Below are 10,759 nucleotides of genomic sequence, written 5' to 3' on the forward strand. Positions count from 1 at the left end.
ACTCATCTCTAATTGACCACCAAAAAGCTAGAGATGGACCCTGGGGCTCATGTAGTAGAACATCAGCCTTGGGCAAAAAAGCTAAGGGACAGCATCCAAACCAATCAATCAACCAATTTGGCAGACTTTATTTGCTTTCAACGCTCTATGTACCCTCCAATGAGTATAAGGAGAGCCATCAGCCCTCTCTGTGATATAACTCTTCATATGTTTAGACTACAATAATGCCAGTGATGGGGGCACACTTGCTAGCAAGAGGATGCTACTTTGGAATCTAGAGTTAAATCCACACTGGAAGCTGGGTGTAGTGGTGCCCTCTTATCGTCCCAGCACTGAGGGGGCTGAAGTAGGAGGGTCAAAAGTTGGAGCCGGACAATCCTACAGACAAAACCCGGTCAAAAATGGGTGCTCCAATCATACTGTGGAATAACAGCTGACAATGACTGAAATTGTCTCTTCAGCTCCTTTTCCTTCTACCTTTCAGCCTGAACTCTTGGAGACAAATATCCCCATCACCCTTAGCCTCAGCCCAACCCCTCAGCTTTGATCTGGAAATGTTTTCAGAGCAACACTTCCCTTGGTGCTTAGGAAAATCTGTGCCAAACATTCCTAAAATGATTACACACCCAGAGAAGTTTTCCTTTGGGCTCACATGACACACTGTGTTCCAGGAGTGGGGGCAAAGATGAATGAAGCTGCATCTTCCTGTCATCCTTCTCTATCACCCGTCATCTATCAAGGAAGCGCCATCCTTGAATTTTGGGTTACACAGGTTTGCATCCTGACTCCCATGTGAAAATATTGGCACTGGAATCCTTACAAGACCATTTATATGAGAACTTGACCCATTTTTTTTAAGCTATCTGAACCTGTTTCCTAATCTGAAGAGAGCTAACTAATAACACTTCCTAGAGTTATTTGATTAAGAATTTAGGTAATGAGTACACCACATGCACTTAGTGCACACTAACTCCCTGTAATCACCACATTGCAGACTGAGGATAGAGGCCATGAAGTCCAGAGGATGTGGGCATCGACGCAACCTTGTTGGAAGAGCTCTATGAGCAAGAGGGAGCCAACTTCAACTCGAATTTCTGCCTTTGCTCGAGGGTCACCTCAATGGCTCTCACTTTCTAGAAAGTTCCAGGAATTGCCTAGGATGCCTCACCAGCCAGGGTTACCATTTCTTAGCAAAAGACGCACCTCCACACCAGTCAGAAACATGAGGTTATAGGATGTAGGGAGGAGGAGTGGGTGGATTGCAAACCTTGAACTCAGTCCAGTACAGAAAGGAGGCCTGGTGGACAGTGCACAGGAAGGGTGAAAGCAAAATGCAAATGGCCGTGCCTCAGGTCAGGCATTCCTGGCCAGGTCAGGACCACCAACTGGAAAGCCAAGTCACTTCCTGGGGAGTCAGGAATCATCCCTTGCTCAGCTCACTTATTCACACCTTGGTGAGTTCTTGGCACCTCTTTCCCTGTGTTGACTTCTCAGTTCAGAATATCTGGGGGCCTGGTGTTTCTCCTCAGCCAACTGATCTGAACATAACTTTGGAATGTTTGAGGCTACTCAAAAAATAAAACTAAGTAATACTCTAGTGGCCGGTGCAAACCTTGTCGGACAGTCCCTCCCCAAGTCTCCACTGCTTACGCAAAAGCTGCTCTGGTTGATTAATCAAGTTGAAAATCCAAGTGCCAAAAATTTTAGAGGCTGTGTTCCAGAGCAAAACCAGCTCTAGATGGAAAACCTTGAACATATTAACCAGGTGAGTTCAAGTTCATCCGGTATGGCTATAACTGAACCTAACCAAGAAGAGGCAGGGTTCGTTCATGTGATTTTACAAGGATTTCAAAAGTGATCTCATCCATTCTGGTGCAATGAAATACCTGACATGTTACCTAGAAAATATTAAGTATTCAATTAGCATTTGGAAGATGCTAAATGTTCATAAACAAGCCTTACTGAATTACAGGATTAACATTCATACTCACTAATGAGAATAACTCTTTTGTCAGAGTGCAAAGTTGGGATGTATGACCTAACAAGGAACTAGAATGGAAAACTAATTTGCTTCACATTTCTAATGAGTGGAAAGAAAAAAGTTGCTTTAAATGACCAGCCCTCTAAGTAAATGAACACAACATCATGTTATAACCATTCATTTGCTAGTATTGCTGAATCTTCCAACATGCTTAGGAAATTGATGAGACTCAAAATATTACTATTGGTCTATAAAACGATTGCATATTTTCCCAGTATTATTTCACAATCTGAGCTATTGAAACAGAATAATCACTAGCAAGAAGTCTAATGTGTTTGTGTTTCGTGTTTATAGAAATTTGCTTACTTTTTTCAAAGAATTTAAGGTTTCCTGTTAAAAATATAACTTAATATGTGAGTTAATTATCTTTCTGTAACACCTTAAACACAATTACTGTGTGTTTTATAGGAGGAAATGAGAGAGAGAGAGAGAGAGAGAGAGAGAGAGAGAGAGAGAGAGAGAGAGAGGAGGAGGAGGAAATAGCCTTAATGTCAAGTTGAAGTTCCTCTGTATTGTTTTCAATTGGTTCCATTTTCTTTCCTATGAGCTCTATTTTCCTATTTTCCCCAAGGTTCAGTATCTCTCCAGGTATGTATGTATGCATGTATCTATCTTCCTATCTACCTACATATCATTTTATCTATTTGCTTATAAGCAAATATAAGTTCTTCCTTTCTGAGTCTAGTAATCAGTGTATAGAACTCCTACGAAAGTAGTTTCCTTCATGAAAATCAGGGAAACAAACTTATAGGCTAGGCAACTGAAAGAATCTACCCAATCACAAACTACTCTTAAATGTCATGAAAATATCATGTAAAATTAATAACAAGTCTAAAGAAGCCTGAAGATGAATCCAGGGAGGGAATAACTCTGTTTTGAGTCTTGTACAGATTCAATTACTCTTCCTTCCTACAATGATGATTTCCTTTTTAAAAAAGTTATTGTGCTAGTGATAACAATGATAATAGGAATTAATGTAATTTAAACACTCCTAAAAAGGAGACTTAAGAGACTCTTAAGTTACAGAGAAATCTAAGAACATGCTTGAAATCCTGGCTATTTATGCTGACATTAAAATCCCTATTCAGGATGCAGGAGGCTGAGCTCTGAGGATTGAGATTTGAAGCCAACCTAGGCAGAAAATTCCTTCATACGTCAATCTCCAGTTAACCAGCAAAAGACAGCAGAAGTGTGGCTCAAGCTCCAGTACAGGCAAGCACACACACACACACACACACACACACACACACACACACACACACACACCCCTATGGAGGTCCCATCTATATTTATACATTCAAGTGATCAACACTTATAGACACAAGCACTAAAATGATCGAGCACACATTAATTGGGAGTTTCTGCTTGTTCTCTGCTTAGATTGGAGCCTTAAATTTTATTTTTGGAACCAAGAACCATCACATCACATCCATTTCCAAGTCAGAATATTTGAACTTTTTTTCATTATTCAATTTGAAATGGCAAAGCACAGCTGATATTCCAAATCTAGCAAACGACCACATTTGGCACAATAATCCGGATTCTAGCTAGACTTCATTTATGAAAGGATGCCCTTCTGTGGTTCTCACAATAGCCTGGTTTTCATTTCATAAATATGCTTCATTGTGCAGTGTGTTCATGCACTCCCATTCAATGATGAACTGAATCTACTGTCTGAGTCCCAACACCACAAGTTCAGGTCAGAGAAATGAGCCACATAGGATTTAGTTCCCAGAAGGCTTTGCCAGACACGTAGAAGGGGTTTGTGACCACCAATTCAAATGACTTCTATTCCTCAACCTTCAAATTCATTTCCTAGGATTGTTGTACCAAAGTACCACAAACCGGGCTGGGAATACGGCCTAGTGGTAAAGTGCTCACCTCGTATACATGAAGCCCTGGGTTTGATTCCTCATCACCACATCTATAGAAAAAGCCAGAAGTGGCGCTGTGGCTCCAGTGGTAGAGTGCTAGCCTTGAGCAAAAAAAGAAGCCAGGGTCAGCGCTCAGGCTATGAGTTCAAGCCCCAGGACTGGCCAAAAAAAAAGAAAAAAGAAAAAAAGTGCCACAAACCTCGTGCCTGAAAGCAACAGAAATTTATTCTCTCACAGTACTGGAGGCCAGGACTCTGAAGTCAAGGAGTCAGCAGGGCCAAAGTCCCACTGAAAGCTGAAGAGGATCGGGGGATGTCCCAGCTCCGGTGATAGCTGACAAAGCTTGGCATCCTTGCGTTGTAGCTGCCTCCTGACATGGCGTTCTTCCTGTGGTTTCTCTCCCCACATGCGTATCTTCTTTATAGACACCGGTTGTATTGGATCAGGGCTCACAGCGCTGCAATATGGCCTCACCATGTACCATTATCCTATTTCTAAATAAGGAAATTCTTTGGGGATAACTTGAAGATCATGGGGTGGGGTATTTGTTTTAGTTTTACCAGTACTGGGGCTTAAACTCAAGGCCCAGTGGCTGTCCTCTAGCTCTGTTGCTCAAGGCTAGTGAGCTACCATTTGAGCTACAGCTTTACTCCTGGCTATTTTTTTTCCTGGTTAGAGATAAGAGTCTTATAGACTTTTTTGTCCCAGATGGCTTTGAAATTTGATCCTCAGATCTCAGCCTCCTTAAGATCTATTTTTACAATTTGTCCTATTACATCCATACCCACTACTTCTAATCTAATTCTTATCTTCCAATAAAGCTCTCATATGACAATTGAAATGCTATATGGTTTTTAAAGGGGGGAGGTATAAAAAAAAATAGGAGGTCTACTAGTACCTTTTTATACTTTGCTCAGAGCATATCCCTTCAAAGCATATTTATGGAATCTCATCTGATCCACACAACAAAATACATTACTTAGGTATTTTTTCTCTCTCAGCTTTTATACAGGAGAAGACTCAGTGTGAAGAAGTTCAAGGCCTTCCTTGGTAGCAAACAACTATTCTGTGCCACAGGCGAGTCCTTGGATCTCTTAACCTCTAGATCTATGTGGAAAATGGAATGTGGTACTGAGCCCCATCAATTTAGCTTCATGTATACTCAAAGTAGAAACTGGATATTTTCAACTGAGATAAGATACAGATTTAAAAAAAAAAACAGCATGAGGGGTTCTAATTGTGATGGGGCTATTTTACATCTGGACTGGGGCTGTGGATGCACAAAGGAGGGCTCTGTGAGTCCCTCCTGGCCTCTTTAATTGCTGCTGGGTGGGCAGCACTGGCACCATCATGGGAATGAACTGCTAAGGGGTCCCTTGGCCATCACACATGCGCAGTGGCACCAGGGACGGGCAGTTCCCAGAAGAGAGAAATTCTTTCCCACCACCTTCTCAGCAAGGAAGTGGAAAGGAATTCCACTTAGGGAGATTTCAAACTAGGAAGCAAATCTGCTCATTCTTAACCTTGGTCGCCTAATTCTTGGCCTCCAGTTGCTATGTTGAAGAAGAAATTCTGGAATGTCCATGAAAACAACACAGAATTGTGTAGAAAGGACCTACCTAGACAACTGGCCTTCAATGCCACAACGACCTCTGCCCAACTGGATTGTGGGAAAACCCGGTATTTGTCTCTTAGATTCCTTTTCAAGAAGGTAAGTAGTATGTACTATTCCCCAGGACTATTTTTTTTTTTTTTTTTTTTTTTTTTTGGCCAGTCCTGGGCCTTGGAATCAGGGCCTGAGCACTGTCCCTGGCTTCTTCCCGCTCAAGGCTAGCACTCTGCCACTTGAGCCACAGCGCCACTTCTGGCCGTTTTCTGTATATGTGGTGCTGGGGAATCGAACCTAGGGCCTCGTGTATCCGAGGCAGGCACTCTTGCCACTAGGCTATATCCCCAGCCCTCCCCAGGACTATTTTAAAATCCAAATACAACTAAATGCTAATTAAAAAGTGTAAAAATAAAAATGCTGATCATACTGCCTGCAAATATTTTTTAGTTTTATTAATGGTCCATTATATTAAAAATTCAGGAAATCCCATGGACTTTATTTGCTGTTCTTTTATACTACTGCTCTTATTTTAATTCATAATATTGCATACTAGATTGTCTGATGAAAGCGTTCAATTTTAACCTTAACTGGCTGTCACAGAATATCAGGCTGTATTTTACTGTTTGGGAGTTTGTGGAGGGGGTTTTGTTGTTGTTTATTTTGCCAGGACATCCTGGGGCTTGAACTCAGGGCCTGAGCACTGTCCTTGAGCTTCTTTTTGCTCAAGGCTAGCACTATGCCACTTGAGCCACAGCACCACTTATGGCTTTTTCTATATATGTGGTGCTGAGGAATCGAACCCAGGGCTTCATGGATTCGAGGCAAGCACTCTACCCCTAGGCCATATTCCCAGCCCTCAGGCTGTATTTTAAGAGGATAAATACCTTTAAAAACAATAACAACAACAGCTCATCCATGATCTGGCAATCTGAGAGTGAGTTTTAGCTGGCTAACTTTTACCCTTCTACAAGTATTTCTATCCCTGTTAACAGCATGGACGGGTGCCTTTTCTTGCTCAATTTTTTTTTTCAATTCTATACCTGTTTTTCTCACAACTACCTGTTATTCAATCATTTCTAAACAGGAATTATAAGCCAAAATGTTTTCTTTTAGTCTCTACAGTGACATGTGCACTGAGAGACAGCAGGACCAAAATCAATGATCTCTTGATTCTTCAAAAATGTGTTTCTGACTTCCACACACACACTTATACCAACATGATAAAGATATTTTGACATTCCTTTAAAAATGAACTATTTTAACTCTGGGCAACATAAAGCTATAAACTTCTGAGTTGACTAGTGAACTTGCTAGAAAGTCATCCAATATAATCATTCAAAGAAAATAACCCTTTTCATTTGATTCTAGGAATTAATCAGACCCAAGAGCCCTGGATATGACTCTTCTTGTTGGTTCTCATTTTGCAACAGGCATATAATTCTGTGGCACTCATAAACCACAAAGGTGACCCCCTTATGAAGACTAAATACCATAAATTTTAAGTTCCACTTCTTACATTGCAATGAACCACAAACTTTGGCACAATATCACACACACACACACATACACATACACACACACTTTTGATTTATCTTTGGCAGAAGACTAAAAGAGGGTTAAGTTTCTGTTCATTTGTTAGTATCTTGAACTTTTTGTGTACTCACATTCTTACAATAGGCTAAGTATGTTTTACTAGTTTAAAGTTTTTTTAAGTAAAGAGACAGAATTAACCATCAGCTTTAAATCCTCCCTTCAAAGACGTTAGCAAAGTCCAACTCAGTCTTGTTTTGCTGTAGTATTTTTTGTGTCATTGAAAGGGTTGTGATCTGAATGTTTTTGACAACAATAGAATATGAGAATATTTATAAACACCATTTTATTGATAGTGTTTCCTTATCGAGACTAGCTATAGGGGAAGAGGGGAAGTCACATTTCTGATGACCAAGCTTATAATGCTTATTTTTTTTTGCAAACATATAGAACATTTTATTAATCCGTGAATGGGTGAAGCAATAAATAAACATGCAGTCATCTCTTTGGTATGTTGATATATGAGACATATAAGTCATATGATAGATCTACTTTTCCTTTTTGAGGGACACTGTTGCCCATAATGATACAATTTTACATTTCTACCAACAGTGTATGAGAGTTTTACTCTATCCTTTCCAGCATTTCTTCTTCACTTAGAATGTTTATTTTTAGTAAATGGTTTTCTTGGTCCTTTCTGTCTTCTGAAACAAAATGCCATAGACTGGGTGACTTACAAATGACAGAAATTATTTCTGGCAGTTGAAAGACAGTCAAGTCTAGGGCCAAGACACGCACAGATTTGCAGTGCGATGAGGGTCTGGCTGTTGTAAATGATGGCTGCTGTGTTCTCTCATGATGGAAGGGCGTAAGGCCTCCCTCCTTTAACTCCTTGATAGAGGAATTATCCTATTTCTGAAGGCAAGCCCTCTGTTCCTCATCACTTCCCCCAAAGACTCTACAGTGGTCTTAAGCTCCACGTGAGTTTTTGGAGACATACATTCAGACATAAAGCAATGAGTCCTCTGTGTGTCTGCCAGTACTAGGCTTTGAACGCAAGACTACACACTCCCAACTTGGCCTAGTTTTCTCACGGCTGAAGCTCTACCACTTGAGCCAGGCCTCCAGTGTGGTATTTTGCTGGTGAATGGAGATGGATTTGCACAGACTTTTCTGCCCAGGCTGGCCTTGAACTATGATCTGGCATGTCTCAGCCTACTGAGTCACTAGGGTCACAGGCCTGAGACACCCAGGCCCAGCATAGTAGCATGTCTTTGAAAAAAAAAATTCTGTCCATTTTATAAAACTTAGAAAAATGCACCAAAAAAGAGAGGATAAAAGATAAATTAGTGTTTACATTTTTAAGTCTGGCTATGGTGATTTGAACACTGCAGGAAATACGTGGAGGGTTGTTACTTAGTGAAGACACATGGCATGGCGGGCACTTGGCAATCCCATTTCTAGTCCCAACACAACACAAAAAGATCGATTTTTTTTCTTTTTGCCAGTCCTGGGGCTTGAACTCAGGGCCTGAGCACTGTCCCTGAGCTAGTTTTTGCTCAAAGCTAACACTCTGCCACTTGAGCCATTGCTCCACTTCCAGCTTTTTCTGCATATGTGGTGCTGAGGAATCGAACCCAGGGCTTCGTGCATGCTAGGCAAGCACTCCACTGTGAAGCCGCACTCCCAGGCCCAAGATGAATATTTTATAATCACCACTTTATAGAGTCAGAGGTTGTCACAGCAGGAAGTGGGAGGTAGAGGTTTGAACACAGGTGTTTGACCCCAGACTGTATTTTCTCTTGGCTGCATCTACCATCTTTCCATCTCTCCACCTTTTCCATCCTTATTGCCACTCCCACCACTTCGAAGCCACCTCCTCCATCCGCAACATCTCTATCGGCACTGCCACCAACTCACCCATCACTAACATGACGCTCTCCATCACCTCCACCGGCCCCTCCAGCAGCTCTGCCGTCACCTCCATTGTCTCTACATACACCACCACCATCGCTGCCATCAGCAACTCTTAAGCGCTGTCTCTATCACCCCCCCCGACCCCTCTATCATCTGCACCTGTCCTGTCATCACCTTCACCATCATCTCCACCCTCTCCAACTCAACCATTCAGCCACTTCTTACTTGGTTGACCTACGGTCGTGTGCCAGCTCTCTGAATTTCATATCTTACTCTGCTTCACACTGACTTTCTCCCACTTGTACTTCCTTCAGTGCCTGAATAACTGAAATAAAAGCTATGACTACCCTGCCATGCTCATGAACAATCCCAATCATTCACTTAACAAATATTACCACGTGTATATGAAGGGGAAGACATTAACCCTAGACGTACACTAACAACCTCCATTTGCAGAGTTTTCTTTAACACTGGAAAACACAATTTTTTTTTTAGTATTTTCTTCTACCCACTATTTGTCACATTAAACCTACTTGCAAACTGCAAGCGCCGCTTTGGCTCCCAGCTCACCCTGCCGAGTCTCCAAGCTGGATGGAAAGCAGAAGTGAGTTGTTCAAGGAGAATACACAAGTCAAAAGGAAAGTCTCAAGCAATAGGCATGAAGTAATTTCTTATCACTTATTGCCACAGCACACCACCGCAGGGAAGAACTTCCTATTTCCATACTCTGATGCTATACATTTGCTTAATGTAATTCACTTGAAACAGTCATGCGCAGACCCTCTATCCAAAAGCCCCTCCCTATAGATAAAGACAGGGAAGGAAAGAAATTTAAAAGGAGAAGACCAAACACAACAGCAAGGGTCTACACTTCGGTCACCTTTTTCTCCTCTTCATCTTTAGGATGTGAACACATAGAGACCTCGCTTCTTTCTGTTCCCATTGTCTATGTAAATAATTGCTATAGAGAAACTGCACTCTCTATCTTACTAGTGGATTCCTAAGATTGTACTAAGAATTCATTGGCACCTAAAAGCTAATAAAGTCCACCACCATAGTTAAAGATGCCTTGGCAGGTTCTAACCCAGACCCTATAATTAAATTCTTTTTCATATACCAATGCAAAGAATGCCAAACACATAGATGCCTTTTATAAAAAGCCTCTGAACCGACACGTAGCCCTCATTTTCATACCACAGATATTTTGTCTAGCCTGTGACCTTTATCTAGGAGCAAAATCCCCTATAGCTATCTGCATGCAAAGGGGGATTCTGAAAAAGAAAAGAATTTTTTAAAGAAGCACTCTCTCTAAACAGTGGTCACAGAGCGTTTCCCCAAATGAGCCCTCCAGGACCCCCACACACATGCTGCCGTGAGCTTTTGACATCCAGCCATACGCTGCAGACCCCGAGGCTCTCAGGATAGCCCCCATTTGAGGAGAAAAGCAGAGGGCCACAGCTCCCTCCTCTCACAAGCTCCAGCTGAACCAGAGAGCGCGAAGCACTTGACTTCACAGCAGCAGCTCCAGGAAATGCTGAGCAAACGCTGTCTCTCAGGAGCCACTTTCCAGACTTCAGGATTCGCCCAGGCAGTGCAAGGGTCCCAGGGGTCAAACCATCCTCACCTGCCAAGCAATTACATCTTACATCTCAGACAAAGAATAACTTTACTTACATGCTCTATAAGGAGAGTACATCCAAAAGCTGCCTCTCTGTCAGTGGATTCAGGAAACTCATAATAATGTCTCAGGCCAAGGTGAAGGATCCCACTCTAAGCAGCCCTGGCTCT

General features: G+C 41.9%; 1 protein-coding gene across 2 annotated transcripts in view; it reads right to left on the bottom strand.

Moving 5' to 3' along the window:
• Ipcef1 (interaction protein for cytohesin exchange factors 1) overlaps positions 1 to 10,759 on the bottom strand; it is a 115,129-nt gene extending 104,370 nt beyond the window's left edge. For both annotated transcript variants that reach the window (XM_048354325.1, XM_048354324.1), the window contains exon 1: positions 10,646 to 10,759. In XM_048354325.1, coding sequence (XP_048210282.1) covers positions 10,646 to 10,667 — 22 coding nt within the window. In that variant the 5' untranslated portion in view covers positions 10,668 to 10,759. The remainder of the gene's footprint in view (positions 1 to 10,645) is intronic.

Source organism: Perognathus longimembris, chromosome 9 (genome assembly GCF_023159225.1).
Source record: "Perognathus longimembris pacificus isolate PPM17 chromosome 9, ASM2315922v1, whole genome shotgun sequence".
In the NCBI taxonomy this organism is placed as follows: Eukaryota; Metazoa; Chordata; class Mammalia; order Rodentia; family Heteromyidae; genus Perognathus; species Perognathus longimembris.